Source organism: Panthera pardus, unplaced genomic scaffold, assembly GCF_024362965.1.
Source record: "Panthera pardus isolate Hobbes unplaced genomic scaffold, ASM2436296v1 HiC_scaffold_22, whole genome shotgun sequence".
Taxonomy (NCBI): Eukaryota; Metazoa; Chordata; class Mammalia; order Carnivora; family Felidae; genus Panthera; species Panthera pardus.
The window spans coordinates 8,218,563-8,234,776 of record NW_026526788.1 but is presented as its reverse complement, the minus strand read 5'-3'; the positions used below and the strand labels follow the sequence as shown (position 1 = coordinate 8,234,776).

The window sequence follows — 16,214 nt, the reverse complement described above, 5'->3', positions numbered from 1 at the left end:
AGTTTTTAAAACGATGATCTATTCAAGCAGATATTATATTTAAAATGAGATATTAGCCTCCTGAGCTGCATTGTTTGTCTCTGCTATAATGTAAACAAAAAAAGAGATAATAAAATAAGCAACATTCTCCAGGTGCTCTGACCCACTGAGCCTTATGCTAATTCAACAAGGATCTGTCTCCATCTCTAGAGAGTGAGCACTTGTCAGAGTTGTACGTATTTTGGATCCCTGTATGTATATCAACCTGTTTTAAGTGATCTCGTTTTACTTCTTACGAACTGAGACTCTGTCGTATCAGTGTGAAACATTCTGAGATAATGTTGAATTTGTAATGCTAGGATCATGTTTGAACCCAATTCATCCAGACCTAGGACATTTTCCTGCGATGAAAAACACAGCATTATTCTGTGTCCGATTCTGTTGGATTATAGTGAATGTCTGAGAATCTGTTTGAAAAAAATGACTTCTTAAAATAGCAATGCTTCTTAACTTTGGTTGTTCCTAATCAGTAGCCGATATGTAGAAATAGAAATACGTAGATATGTAGAAACAGAAATATGTAGATATGTAGAAAACCAGGTTCTCACAAAGGACAAACTGTATCTATTTCTCCTCCTGTGCTATCATCCACTTTTAGAGTGGAGTTTGTATGTCAACTATAAGGTTTTATTATTATAAGCTTTGGCCTATAGTTTCTCTAAAAATATTCTCCATAATACTGTCTTCTCTTTCTGTATGTATATCCCTCCATTACTAACATTCTTAAGAAATTGTAATTCATTGGGGCGCCTGGGTGGCTCAGTGGGTCAAGCATCCAACTTTGGCTCAGGTCATGATCTCAGGGTCTGTGAGTTCGAGCCCTGTATCGGTCTCTGCTCTGTGCTGATAGCTCAGAGCCTGGAGCCTGCTTTGGATTCTGTGTCTCCGTCTCTCTCTGCCCCACCACGCTCGCTTGCTCACACATACACACACTCTCTCTCAAAAATAAACAGTAAAATAATTAAGAAAAAGAATTCATAACGCACCTACAATTCCTTGGCTTTGATGCCTCACTGCTCTACAGAAACACTCCCTAGAAATTCTCGGTGCTTGCTGATCAGTAAATCAAATAATACTTTTTCAATCTCGGTCCTGGAAAGCTGCCTATGGTACTTGGCATCACTGACTACTTCAATCTGGGAAACTCTCAGTTCTGTTTTCCGGCGATATGTTTCCCCTTCTTCTCTAATAAATCATCCTCAGTGTTCTTCAAAGAACCATTTCTGAAAACCCTTCAGATGTAATGAGTCTCTAAGGTTTGGAATTCAGACCTTTTTGCTTCTCTGTCTACTCTCCCTTCATCTGCTTCCAGCACCGTGAGCATAACATGTGTACAGATAATCTCCAAATACGCCATTTCCGGCTGACTAACCTGCCAGTACCCACGCGTCAGTAATTACCTAACCAAACTGAACCCCTTCTTCTCAAAACCAGGTCTCCGTCATTTCTTTTTTTTACCGTTGCCAGCAATATTGTTCCAACCACTCAGCACTGAAACTCCAGCACCGTGGGGACCTGCCATATGACCCACTGCCAAGGTCTGTGATTTTCTCTCGTCCGTGCTTCCCACATCCAACCCCTCTCTCCACGTACATCTCCTCCGTATTCCCAGTACTTCATATATGTTTCCATTGCACTCGTCACAACTTGTTAAGTGGTTAGCGCTACATGTAGGCAGGTACTCAGCTGTACTTCTTAAAAGCTGCACTTAATATGTGTGTGTTTATCATCCTCAGTCCTAGGACGGCACCTTGGACACGGCATGGCGGGCATTCAGAAACACGTGCTGAATGGACCTGTGGGTAGAGCCACCTCTTTAAGGTAGCACTTCCCTCACGACAGCCTGCATTGCTGTCATGGCCTCTTAGCAAGCTCACACTTCTCAATCCCACTTTTGTGGCCAGACTGCCCTTTATCCCAATGGCTTCATAGGGCTCATGAATTAAGTAAAAAAGATTAATTATAAAAATCAAAAAGAAAAAAGGAAGAAGGTGCCTTGTTCCAGCAGTCAATATCAATGACAGGGTTCTATAATGGATCTACGTCACCCACACTTACCCTAAATTGCTACGTTCTACACTCTATACGTTATCGACACGTAGAAAATAGTCCCCCTTCTTAATCTACAACCTACAGATTCTTGAAAGTCAATTCTGAATTACCGTGTCTTCTGTATATCTCTAGCCTGTCCATACCCACCCAATGTGGTCTTCCTTGTCCTTGAATCCCACAGCACTGCATGGCTTTCTTCTACTAGAATTATATTTTTACCCACATACTTAGGTACTGCCAGCTACACTCCCAGAGAGCAGAGAGCACACCTTACTCTTTTCCACAGACATGATGGTGCGGGTTTTAGACACAGTAAATGCTCGACATATGATTTCTAGTGCCAAGAAGTATCCAAACATCTAATGGCGACAACCCATTCTTAAATGTGGAGGTTAATTTAGACCCATGCCGTACTGCTACACGCAACTGTTAAATACGAATTAAAAGTAGTCCTGCAGTGTTCAACATGGGTGTGAAGGCATGACTGCTTATTCGCAGTAGCAGGGACAGTGGGGTTTTTTTTCTTTGTATTTGATCCTTTTTTTTTTTTTTAACCTATTTTACCCGCCAAAGTAATATTTAACTGAAGTGGTAAGAAATCACATTTATAAAATTTCAGTGATCCCATTGTAATATGTCTAAAAAATTTGTAGTTGGTTTTTGTTAGTGTGACGGTGATTTGGTTGTTTTAAGACATAGATTTATGATCAGAAAAGTAAGACTTTTTCCACTTTAAAAATATATAAAAATGGTAAGAAAAACATCTCTACTACGCTACCCAAGGGAAACAACTATTAAAATCAAGTTTCTTCCCTACCAATATTCTTCTACACATCCAAATTTAGAGGTTTTTTTAAAGATCTTGATCCATATTATTTAAATAGATATATATATATATTTTTTACTTTTTAAATAACCATTGTCCTAAGATGTGATATATTTGCATCCATCATAATGTTAATGACCAGACAGCATTTTCCATGTGCCGTAATTTCTTTATCATTAACTTTATTCATTTTTCATCCCAGAATTTTTCCGAGGTTAAAATCTACCTATGTTTGGTACTCAAGGGCTGTGATGAAATAAGGTACTTCTATCAGTGTGCATCTCATTCTTACATGTTGGAATGTGAGACCATTTCTCTTTTGGAAATGGTAACGGGAGAAATAAAATGTGCCGGTCCTTGTTGCCTGAGGTGGAGAAAATCTGAAGATGAAATTACAGAAAACCTTCTGGTGAGGCGTTAATAAAGAGGGGGCGTCTCAGGCCCCCAAACCACATCAACTGAGGCTCGCACAGAATAGCGAGGCTCTTCCAATTTCTTCTATGAGGGGCAGTGGGCAAAGGAAAATTAGTTACCTCTGGGGTCAGTGAACAGCTCTCAGAGTAAGAATGAAAATGGAATGGAGATACAAACATGATGGGGGGGGGGAATAGAATCTGCATACTTTTATTTGTATTCTTTCCTATATTCTTTGATTGTATCTCTCTTGGTTTACATAATTGACTGATACCCAAGTTACCAACTCTGGGAACAAAGCTGCTGTTACAAGATCCTACTCTGATGGGGGGAGGGGGCGGGGGTGAGGAGACTGCAATAGCCTGGGCTCTCTGGTATTGAAAGGTAACTTGATGCCTTGGCATTTTCTGGCCACCGGGGATGGTGGGCCGGTGAAGCGATTAGGGCACTAGTGAAATGCAGAGAGCCGGGCCTCTCTTTCCCAGGGAAAGCGGAAAGAAGACCACTCCAAAGTCAGGAGGAGATTCATACCTTGGAAAGTAGCCCCTCACCCCCTTTTTTCTGGTAACAAGACGGTGGAAACAAAGTGTGTCACTGGATGGATTCTCTGTTACTTTAACTATAATCGGTTATACCAACTTCACAGGAAGACTATTATTTGAAGAAGTTTGGGGCCATTTTTAACGCGGTTGCAATCGTACATCACATGACATCACATATCATTAAAGTCAAGTCCAAGGAAAGCTTGTAGCCTGCTTTATCTCGGTTACTCATTTTTATAGAAACTTCTTTCAAATACAATCTAAAAGCTTCGTATGGACTCCTGTGTAATTTGATAATACGGAAATAGATTTGCTCTGTAATCGATCACGTATGTACTAAATTTTGGCATATTTTGAAAAATCAGACTTGAAATACCCAGCAGAATCACAAATAAATCTATGAGGAATACTTGGATTTAAACAGAAATGAGAAAGCATTGCTAAATTGCCAACTTGAGTGGTGCAAATCTTCAGAAAGGTACATATTTTTACGTCATTTTCTTCCAAGATAGGTCATTATTTACACACAAATGTTGAAAAATTTGATTCCTGTAAATGGGATTCTGCCCTCCAGAAAAACTCCTTTATTTTTCAAAATTGTGGCAAATATAGTAGACTCAGAAATTTTAGAGGAAGTAATGTTAAAAGCACCATTTATTGGGGCACCTGGGTGGCTCAGTTGGTTAAGTGTCTGATTTCGGCTTAGGTCGTGATTTCATGGTTCTGTGGGTTTGAGCCCCACATGGGGCTCTGCGCTGACAGCTCAGAGCCTGGAGCCTGCTTCGGATTCTGTGTCTCCCTCTCTCTGCCCCTCCCCTACTCGCGCTCTCTCTCTCTAGCAAGAATGAATAAACGGTAAAAAAAATTTTAGAAAAAGCACCATTTATCACAAATACTAATGCAGTGATGACTCTGGATTCTGTGATGGGGGTCTTATTCCTTCTATTCAGCATTATATTTAGCAGCAAAATGGAAGAAAACTCAACGTTTAGAACACACGTATTAACTCGTAGAGAGCATCCTCCTCCGTGTTTGATCCCAAGGGGCCAAGGGTCAGGGAAGCTGGGTAGACACTGCACGCTCCCACCTCAAGGTCCCCAGATGCTCTTCCTCAAATGCAAATACACTTCGCTCAACAACAGTCTTTATTTTGTGTAGCTCTTTACCTCGTCACCATTTCTTTCTCCTTGTTTGACGCATGTCCTCCAGAACAGAGGGGTCTGCTTGCTGCAGATAAGAAGTATAAACGATGGTTTTTGAAATACTGATCAATTAAAGGAAGCACAACCTGAAAGAAAGGAAAAGAAAACAGATCTACATGGTGGACGGAGACTCTGGGGCAGCCAGACTTCTGTCCGCCTGCAGCAGGTCCCCCAGTATCCATAGCCCTGCCAGTTGGCACGATTTTAGAGTATGCCTCTCTCAAATCTTACCCTGCTATCTCTAGTCCCGGCGGGGGGGTGGGTGGGGGTGGGGAGGTTGGAGGGTGTATGTGTGTGCACACGTGTGTGCGTGCGTGTGTGTGTGTGTGTGTGTGTGTGTGTGTGTGTGTGTCAGACAGGATGTAATTATGGGGAACACACCAAATTTTCAACGGTTTGGAATTATTTTCAATACCTTCTAAAAATGAAATATTCTTAGTCTTCTCATATAATGTAGTTCGGGGTCCGATAGGTTCAAAAAATAATCATCGACTACCATTTATGGGTGAGAATTGCAACTCCACACTGTCAATTCACTGCTCCTAGTAACTACTCTGTGTGGCAAGCGTCATCATCCGTTTTACAGGTATTAAACTGAGGTGCAGAAAGTGAGTGACCTACTCAAAGTCACACTGCCGCTTACCTACCTCCACAGGGTTCTCACCTGGCCTCTCTCAGAGCCGCCTGGCCCTTCCTGCATGCTAATCCTGCCGCCCTTTGGCGAATTCCTCTTCTTTGCCCTGTGTGCTCACATCACAAGGCTCTGCACATGCCATTCCCTATGTCTGAAATGCTCTTCCCACACCCCGTAACCCGTCCACTCCACTCTTCCTGCAGACCTCAGCTCAGTGCTTCATCAGATAACCGTCCACTGATCTCCTCAACTGGGTAAAATGCCCATATTCTCTGTTCTTAGAACATCATTTGCAATTTTGCATTTAATACGTGTGATTCTGAATTAGTCTTTCTCCATAAGAGTCGATAAAATACACAAGAACAATACACATTTCTGGGTCTGTTTCCCATTACTGTGCTCTCCTGGCTTCTAGAACAACTCTTTGCTCTGCTTTGTTTACCCCTGGGTCACCAGTACTTAGGACTTTATGGGACCTACAGCAAGCGCTAGATAAATATTCGTTAAATAAATAAATGAAAAAAAAATAACTGGCATTATCAGTATTTAGACTCGAGTCTGTCTAACTACATTTTTCCTACAACGTGGTATATGGCATATTTATATATAACAGCAACATACAAATTTTTTGTGATCTTCCTTGAAAGTTGTGACATTGCCTGGATTTTGATCGGCACATAATAGCTACTCAATAAATATGTGAATGAATGGATTACAGACTCAGAGGAAATTAAACCACATTAGGCGTCTGCAAACAAAATCACTAGGGGTACACAGGACAATACAAGAATGTATTTTAAATGTATGATTAGAGGCCATGAATACAGCATTTGTTATAATTGGCTATCAAGGGGGGGGGATTACAATGCAGTATGATAGATAACTAACAATACGCATCCCAGGATAAACTTGGGATGCTTGATACGGATTTTGAGTGCTATACTGAGTGGAAAGAAAAGACAAGAGAAATCTCCCTTACGGTAAAGGGCACAAATCTGAAAACATATAAAGGAGGCCAAATATGAATCAATCAAAACAACACGCCATTTTGCAAATGATCTCTAGGAACCAGCAAATGCAAGGACTTTGAAAATAAATTGACAGAAAGCATTACGTCCTCAGGCTAAGTGCAACATCGTTTGAACAGGAAAGCTTCCCAAGGGCATATTCTGTCTTCGCGACAGGCATCCCCGGGACGGAGTCTAACACCTGACAGAGACTGGACACACGCAGCACATGCTATGCCAGTGAATGGACCCAGTGAGGAGAATCTGCAACACTTTGTGTCTCCTGACTGGAGACAGGAAGTCTGTCTGAAAGGAAGTCATGAATGTTCCTGACTGGCTGAAAGGAAGTCATGAATGTTCGCGGCCTAGGGCAAACTCTTGATAAATTCGTATTAAATGGAATGAAGAGCGATATTTGGGTAGACTTTACATATAAACAATTCACCCTCTCTGATCCTCGGCTTCCTCTGCTGTAAATGAGTAGGACGAGGGTCCCACAATAAAGCTTACACAGTAAAGCTTCTTATCATGTACAACTTCCTGAATTTATAATTTATAAACGAATTCTTTTCCCCTTTATAAAAGAAACGCTCGTACATTTTTAAATCCTAACAACCAAACTGAAGAAGTAGATTATTTTTCCTCTTTGTCATTTGATAAAGCCCAGTAAGGAGAACTTTGATTCCTACAGATTGAAGTGATTTGTGAATTACGGCAGGAAGAGCAGGGAGTGAAAATAAGACCGAGTATTCTGGGCGCAAATTCATCCTACATGACTCATGCACTTATTCCTGTGCCACAGAATATTTACTTGTAGTAGAACTCACACTGGTAGACCAGTACGTTCCGTAAAGAGGCAAAGATCTAAAGGGTATATTCGGTCGACAAACACATGGAATGAAAAACAAGATGGAGTGTATACTGTACTTTAGCAAAGAACTTGATTTCTTGCTCGTAAGGAAAATGTTCCGCCTTGCTTCTGCTGCCACCATCTGTAGAAATGAAGAGTTGTTGAACATGTTTTGTTTACTTGAAACATTACAAGATCTTCCACCCAAAAAGCAACATGTAGAACACATCACTGTAACATCACTGAACGCGTTATCCCAGGAAAGCGAACACAGAAACCCATCCAAAATATCAAGGCTAACTTCATTCAGCAGTATGACAATTTTTTAAAGGGGATTTTCAAAAGTACCCAAATCGTAATAAACAAATCTATCGAGGACAGCCCACACACACGCTGGCGTAGCTTTACGAGCTTCTTGACACGTAGCGGGAAAAGTGGAATAGTCACATAAAAACCCCGCATCTTCTTTCAGTAAGAAAGAAGCTCGCCACGGATGACAACAGTGAGTATAAACTCAGTAAACAAAAATTGGTTACATTGTTAGATTGGTGAGCCTCTAATAAAAATAGTTGCTTCTTGCTGGGACTAGAAGTTACAATATTAACATGCCAAGGGAAAAATTGCAGGAAGCCAGCCTGGGATGAGCGGGAGGACCACGACCGTGATATTCGGTTGGCAAATTAACATTCTGCTCAGGAGTAAAGAAGTTCACTTATGTCACAAGATAATTTCCATGAGCAAAGCAAAGACACCCGAGTTTTCCCCATGGTTCAAAAGGTTAAGAACTGATCGACCGAATGCACCGAGCTTTGAAGTGGCCCTTCTGTGCCTCCTTCACGCATCCGCAGGAGGTGACATCAACTCTAATAACCAGGATGATATGCAGACACACGGGAGAGCAAAACATATCCACAACTGGATATACAGTTTTAGTAACATTTGTAAGCAGAGCTTCCTTCTTGTGTAAGAAGCAAACTGACTGCTGCTTGAAACAAGTTCTTTTGCAAACAGAAATAAAAGCAATTTGAGACAGATTTTCTAAAATCTGAAACATTAAGTTTGGGATGACTTTTAGGAAATTGAGGTAATATTTTGTGATATCAGAACAATGCTCTTTCCAGCGAATTAGTAAAAGAAAAGTACGGCTTTTGTACACTCGCAGGCATCACTTTTACATTAAGAATATTACTCTCAAGAGTATTGTGCCAAGTGGCTGGATCCACGTACGGGACTTTCCCACATAAGCTACGTCTAGACGGAATTCTGCACATCACAAAATACGTTAACAGTTCAAGGAATTAAACTGGAAATATCTTCCCTTTTTACATTATGCATTTACATTACACATTTTAACAAAAATGCCTCTGTGCAAAATGCTGATGGAGATAACTGTGGTCTAGATGGAATACAAAAATCAGAAAAAGGCATATATGCATATTCTTACTACGGCCATTAGCCTCCAATGTGTTGCAAAGGCAGTAAATTTAAAGACAAAAGAAGACATCTACAAGTTTTCCTTGCAGTGACAATGAAAACTGGCAATTAAAATAAATGTAAAGGGTCCCAACTCTGCTCCTCTAACAGAATTCTTGCATTTTCTCTGTCACAGCCATCTGAAAAAGGAGCCTGTGACCTCGGCCATGGTAAAAAAAACAACACCTTAATTTCTTGGGCTTAATTTCTGCCCACACCCTTTATCCTGTGGAAATAAGGAAGTGCCCTAACTGGGTGAATTTAAAGTAAGGTTCTTAATACTCCCTCTGCACAAACACTTCTTTATTCAGAAACTTGAACACAGTGGGGAGAAAACCCAAACACATTTTACCCTCTGAATTTCTGTTTCTGTTAGCCATGTCGAGCTCAAAAAGTTTTTTTTCCTTAATCCCTTGATTTTGCTTTCTCTCTTCTCTCTCGCCAAAAAGAAGAGTAAACTTGACTTGCCATTCATCTCGGATACACTTAAATGTGCCTGAGAAATTTCAACATTTAATTTGTGTGCATAAGAGCTTTAAAAATTCACCATAGCTTCATTTTTGTTTTTTGGATCAAATTTCATTAACTGAGACGAATGTGGCTACTTTTCAGAATGATTCATAAATCATATTTAAAAAATCATTAAAAAATTTTAAAAAATCATTGCAGGACCTACAAAAAGATTACATACTGTAAATTAGTTTGCACGGTTGGCTTTTGTGAAAAAAGGTAGTTAAGAAGAGTGCCAAGGCACAGCATCTGCACTGCAAATAAAGAACTGATTGAGAGGGGAAGTTCTTTAAGAGAAGGACACTCAACTGGAAAATCTTTAATCGCATTTGGGATACAGGAGACCAGGAACAAGTAAATTCCAGAGCTCAAATTTCTATGAACTTTAATCTGACACTGTGCCAAAAACTAAGTCCTAAATCCTAAGAAAACAGTAGTAAAGAAGACTCCTTCGTCAGGATGGGTTTGTTGAGGATGTGTTTATTGCTAAGGCGAGGACGATGGGCTGGGGGAAAAGTATTGAAAAGGAGAAAGAATGAGGATTAAAAAACAAAAATAAAAACAGAAAAAAAAAAAGCATGAAAAAGAAATTGAAAAGATAATCACCAGAACATTCTGTTCTTCCAAAGGGGCCAGATTCTACTTCCTTCTATCTTAATACCAACTGGTGGCTGGAAGACGACCCAACATGAAGCTGGGTAACTAACAACTTGAATTTTAAGTCAACAGTACTCAGGACAATCAGGAAATAACAGAAGTGAGAGGAGGCTGTCGTGAAAATCTGAATCTAAGAGTTAAAACAAGGAATTCTTTTCATACTTGGTGGGCCACGTGGGGGGAGGAGGTCTTTCATTTTACTCTAACAAGATCCTAAGTAAAGTGTTCTGCATTGCAGATATTCTACTATAAATGTGTATCCCTACACAGGATAAACTTGAGGGCCTCACGTTGCCTGGAAAGTTTGGGGATGCACAGAGTTTCCGTTTTTTCAAGAGCATGGCAATTAATTTCAAAAGGGAAGATTTAACTGTACCTTAAATTGGGATATCCACCCCATGTGTCTTTCAAAATAAAAAATCAATGCCAATAAACATTGTAAGGAGAAAAGAATGAAAAGAATGATGTGTTCCGTTTTTTTTTAAGTTCTGTAAATTATGCCATCCCGAAAAAATGTGTTTGCCTACTGACTGCTAGATTCTGTTTAGTACTAGGTTGGATAGAAAGTGTTTATGCCACCAGGGAACAGACCATAAACAGCCCAGGAGACTGTGCTGTTCTATACCCTGATGTAGGTACCTACCAAACTCCAGGATATACTGATGGGCTTCATCCACATAGCGAATGAGTTGCTGAAGGAAACTATAGGCAAATCGTTTCTCAATGGAAGGTGTGTCCAATTCCAGGTCCTTGAATCCCCTAGAGCAGCAAAAATGAAACATGGAAACCAGTTTCTACCCAGACTACTGGAAGGTAAAATTTTGCTTAAAAAGTATAAATGGTATATACAAATATGGAACATTACCTAATATTCTTGTAGCTAAAGGCAAAAGTGAGATTTAATTTATAAGGAATACTTTGCATATGATATAAAACTGTAGTGAGTAACTCTATTACTATGCAAAAAAAAAAAAAAAAGAGTCACTTTAGAGAAACAGTGGGTCATTTCTGCCCCCAATTTTTGCCTAAATGATGGATAGGATTTAACCTAAGTAGTGAAAGGAATCAGGTAGGTGGTAAACAGTCAAGGGCATTTATGTTTCTGATGTGTTTATTTTGAACATACTAAATAGTAGCACTAAGATTTAAACGGGTCCTGAATCATCTGCAACATTAAATATGATGGGGATATTTAAACGGTCAGTCTTTATAACAAGGGTATATACTGGTACGTGTGCTTTTACCTGGATACAGCATATCCATTGATCTGCAAGAACTTGAGGATGTCCTGTGCTTTTTCCCTATCCTTGGCTTTCTCTTTGGCTGTCAGTGTATCATAGGGTACCAGCAGGGGATGGTTTCCACCTCCTAAGAGCATGTCAAGACAAGAACACAGCATCGCGATTAGCAAATAATCTGAAATATGACAGATGACGTGCATAATAGGACCACAATACAGAACTTCGGGTATCTTCTAGTTATATACATGGAGTATACATAAATCATATATGGCTCTTGACTCTCCAGCACCTTTTATGTTCCAATTAATTTAGCAAACCTGTTCAAAGAAACACTGTGCATACGTCTTCTAAGAGGCAATTAATGGGGCACCTGGGTGCTTCATTTGGTTGAGCATCCAACTCTAGATTTCAGCTCAGGTCACGATCCCAGGGTCGTGGGACTGAGCCCCATGTCAGGCTCCACACTAGGCATGGAGCCTGCTTGGGATTCTCTCTCTGCCCCTCCCCTGCTAATGCGTTCTATCCCTCTCATATTAAAAAAAACACACGCACACACATGAAAAACAAGCAAAAAAACACAGGGACACGTAGACATTTGTGACATCCGGGGCTGATGACACCTGTAATCACAGAAGAAGGGAGAAGAAGCTGTGTTACCCTCTCCATTCAAATGAACTCTGGATGTGGAGCATGTAAATACACACTAAAACTTGCACAGCTCGAGCTAGTGAAATTATAAGGCATTTATAAGGGCTAAGCTTCACTTTCCACTTCACAGAGAGAGGAGAAAAAAAATGTCTTAAATATGGAATTTTTAGTAAGCCTCCCAGATCAAACAGTACTTTATAGCCATATATTCTACGCAAAACCTATACTTGGGTTGCTAAGTTCAAAGCTGCTCTCTTAAACATCTCATAAGAGTAACATACGTATGTGACTGACTAAAAATTGTGGCAGGCACCTAGGTTTCCGGTTAACCTATTTTGGTGAAAAATATCAAAGAGCAACCTTCTAGATTTAAAAATTCTAGAAAATATTAAAATTTTTAAAAAACTAATAATGAACAAAGTATTCATAAAAGTAGAGATTTTGTAAAAATTTTTGTAAAAGTTACAAAAGTTTCAGGAAATGCCCTGGTAATTCCAGACGTAGAGATCTCACGATCAGCATCAGTGTGACGAGCATGGTGTACCCCAGATTTCAACCTTATAAGACACGTATGGGAATATATTTGGAACGGAATCCTGAAATTCCCTGAAACGCAACTACTATGGAAATTCCAGGAAAAAAAAATACTTAAAAATTAATATTTGGTTTGAACGTTGGTGCAACACAGAGCCTGTAATAGCAGTGTCCAACATGATGTGGCCGGGAGCTACTTAAACAATCCTACTGAATTTGCCCTACGCACAAAAAAAGCAAACAAAAAGGCAAAGGAGAAAATGCCATGTCTGCCTGGAGTTTGCCTGGACTGAGAGCGCCATCTACAAAAATGTGAGCACGCACTGAGCTTTCTGACCATTAGGTGACACTATACGATCATAAATGCAAAGGGACAGATCACAGCTACAAAGCCGACAGATGCTAAGCATTTTAAGGAGCCATCAGTCATTTTATACTTTAGTACTCATAGTATCAAGTATAATACAGAATATTCAGAAGACAACAGAAACCGGTATTTTGTGACAAGCAAGAAGGATACAGAATACGTTATAAGCACACAAGGATCAAATTTGACTTCTACCATCAGCAGAGATGTGTGGAGATGTTTTATGAAAAAAATGTGTAGATCAAACGTCTAATTTGATCATCCTGCAATCATCTGCTGTTTTTGCATTTAGTCCTTTATTCCTAGTAAATATTCTAATTTGGCAACCACGATGATTTGGGGGGCAGACACCAATAGGTTATTATGGGAGGGAGAGAAAATAAAGAGCCCAGGACGGGGTAGAAACTGAGGTATGCAGCTTTTAGGTGTCTGACTCTAAATGACTTTCTGTTTATAGTTGTTTCCTTGTTCCTTACTTCCTATACTTCACTCCTGGTGTTTCTCCCTCCCTCCCTCTCTCCTTTCTGCCCTCCCCCACACATATACACACGCACGCACGCACACACACATCACGGGCACCAAGCCAGGGAGGTTACTGGTACCTCCCACACGCCAGCCCAGAACTCAGAAGTGAAGCAGAGTTGTCAGCACACAAGTTGGTGTCAAAGTCCCTGGGTGAGAGAACAAATTTGTGAAAAGACGCAAGTAGTTTCCTTCCAAAAACTGTCCACAGCCTCTAGCCCGTCTTCTTTCTAAGACTCATTTCTTGCTTTTTGCTCGTTTCAAAACCCAAAGAAGCCAGGGCTGCATAGTCTAACACCTTTCCGACTGGGCTGCTGTTCTGACCCTAAGCCACTCCCTTTTTCTTTCAAAAGGGGAAGCACGCGTGGAGGAAGAAGAAGGATTAAGGTTTTGAGGACTAATACCACCACCTCACCATTTAGCCTGCTGCGACCATGCCGGTCTCCCAGCTACAAAGTATGAATCTGGACCCATACACACGGGATGCAGAGGTTGGGACGTCTCATTAACAGGTGGCCTACTTTAAAGAAAACACTGACCGTAGGACATTGAATGGCCAAGCCACAGTGACTAAAACATACTTGGAAAAAGAGAGACTAGACTTTTTAAATGTCTATTTATTTTTGAGAAAGAGAGCGCGTGAGCAGGGGAGGGACAGAGAGAGAGGGAGACAGAATCCGAAGCAGGCTCCCGGCTCAAAGCTGTCAGTGCGGAGCCGCTCGCGGGGCTCAAACTCGTGAACCGTGAGGTCATGACCTGAGCCTACTCAGACACTTAATTGACTGAGCCACCCAGGCACCCTGAGAGTTGACATTTTTCATGCTATCTGCTTACGCAGGAAATAGGCATTTTGTTTACTATTCATGTGGACGATGCCCCTTCAAGAATTTCACTAAGCAAAACTCAATGCCTCTATGGCTCAGCCAGCCAGCCAGCCATCTGCTCAACTATCTGTCGGCCAGACAAGTGCTCATTCATTTAACAAACGTTTATAAAATGGTTCTAGAAAAACAGGCCTAGCCCTGAGTCAAATTTTGGAATAGGCAATTTTGGTGTAAGGGATCCTCTCTGTTCATTTCTGTGATGGGTTCTCACTTGTACTAGTCTGATCACGAGTGTGTGGTGTTGCCACCATCCTTCAAGACCCCAGCTGTACTTTCCACCATGAAATATCCCCACCCTTCAAAACTATCTCCCATATATTTTTACCTAGGCCAATAAATAAGAAACAGAGAGTTTCTTGATGCCTAGAACTATACAGTAAGAATTATAAGAGTAACAGAAGTTGGGGCCCTGACCTGGAGACAATTATTGCTTCACTGGGGGAAAGAAGTCTCTCTAGGAAGTAATTGTAGAGACAGCACATGCGTGAACACACACACACACACACACACACACACACACACACACACACACCCCAGTATGTTTATAGACCAGGAGTGAATAAATAACAATGAAAGAGATCACCCATCCATGTAGGATGCCTCAAATTGCAGAAATCATGCAAGTAAGTTAAGAGAACATCTGAGAAACAACTACGAGAATATTATGTCATTTTAGTATTTAAGAATAACAGCAGCAAAGACCAAGCAAAAGCATGTAAGAGATAAGAACGTAACTAGACTGGACAAAGCAGAGGGGTTGAGATGGAAAAGGGGAAGGGATGACATGAGAGAAATATTTAAGTTAGGGGTAGAAGTCAGGGGGAGAAGTGTAAGGAATTCACAGAACACCTCGAATGTTTGGATGTGGCATATCGGTATCTACATGTTAAAACGGGTAAGAGAGTCGTAGAATTCCCAGACATGAAGAAATGTACACTCACAGGCAGGAAATTATAAAATTCCCACCCTGCAACTGTTATAGGCGTATCTGAACCATTCTAAGAAAATAAAGGTGTAATAAGCTCTTATTTTAAAAAGATGGTTTTATCCATACCATATATTCACAGAGTTGCACTCTGTTTTTTAATCAGGATTTTTGGAAAATATTACCTTTGGACTCCAGCTCCATTTTCTTTTTCTTTGCCCATATATTATGGTAGTTTTCAGCCATCATTTCTGCCATAGCCTTAAGTGAATGAAACAGAAAATAAGTTATAATTTAATGGGTAGAAAAAGACCTCACTTGCCAATAGGTAATATCAAAACATGCTTTAAACTAATAAATCATAGCGTGTCCAGGCTAAACTATCTCAAGATTATCAAACACAATGATCTTACTTGGAATCTGAAACCCAGATTCAACGTGTGAAACCCAGAAACAATCTGTGAAATTGTGCGGTAGTAAACAGCAGAGATGATTTGATGGGAATGATTATTGTTGTTTGTAATGGTTTTTGTCTAGTTATTTGTAATGTCTAAAGACAAAGGTTTTATTAATTCAATAATGAAACTTCAGATTAGCTATGGACTTTAACAAAAAAAAAATCTATTTATTTGCAGGTTCTTATTGCAATTTCCAAAGCTTTAAAAGGCAATCTAAATCTTATTAAACAATGAATGCAAAGAAGCTTAGATGGAAAGTCTAGATTCAGTGCCTGCCCCACACTCAGGGAGAGACTTGGACAAGCCACATTAACCTTTTTGTGGCCGTTAGCTTTTTGGTAAGATTGCCTCTAAGATTCTTTTCTTTTCCCTTTTGAGTTTCAAGATTACTATCTCATTCTTAAGGCATCCATACGGGAGCAAAGACAA

The 16,214-nt window shown here is 40.2% G+C and overlaps 1 protein-coding gene across 9 annotated transcripts in view; it reads right to left on the bottom strand.

Annotated features, from left to right (window-relative positions):
* The window catches only part of RYR2 (ryanodine receptor 2), a 756,877-nt gene that overhangs the window by 158,040 nt on the left and 582,623 nt on the right, over positions 1 to 16,214 (bottom strand). For all 9 annotated transcript variants that reach the window (XM_053910232.1, XM_053910224.1, XM_053910226.1 and 6 more), the window contains 5 exons: positions 15,513 to 15,588; positions 11,451 to 11,574; positions 10,850 to 10,965; positions 7,644 to 7,708; positions 5,040 to 5,161 (listed from right to left, as the gene is read on the bottom strand). In XM_053910232.1, coding sequence (XP_053766207.1) covers positions 5,040 to 5,161; positions 7,644 to 7,708; positions 10,850 to 10,965; positions 11,451 to 11,574; positions 15,513 to 15,588 — 503 coding nt within the window. The remainder of the gene's footprint in view (positions 1 to 5,039; positions 5,162 to 7,643; positions 7,709 to 10,849; positions 10,966 to 11,450; positions 11,575 to 15,512; positions 15,589 to 16,214) is intronic.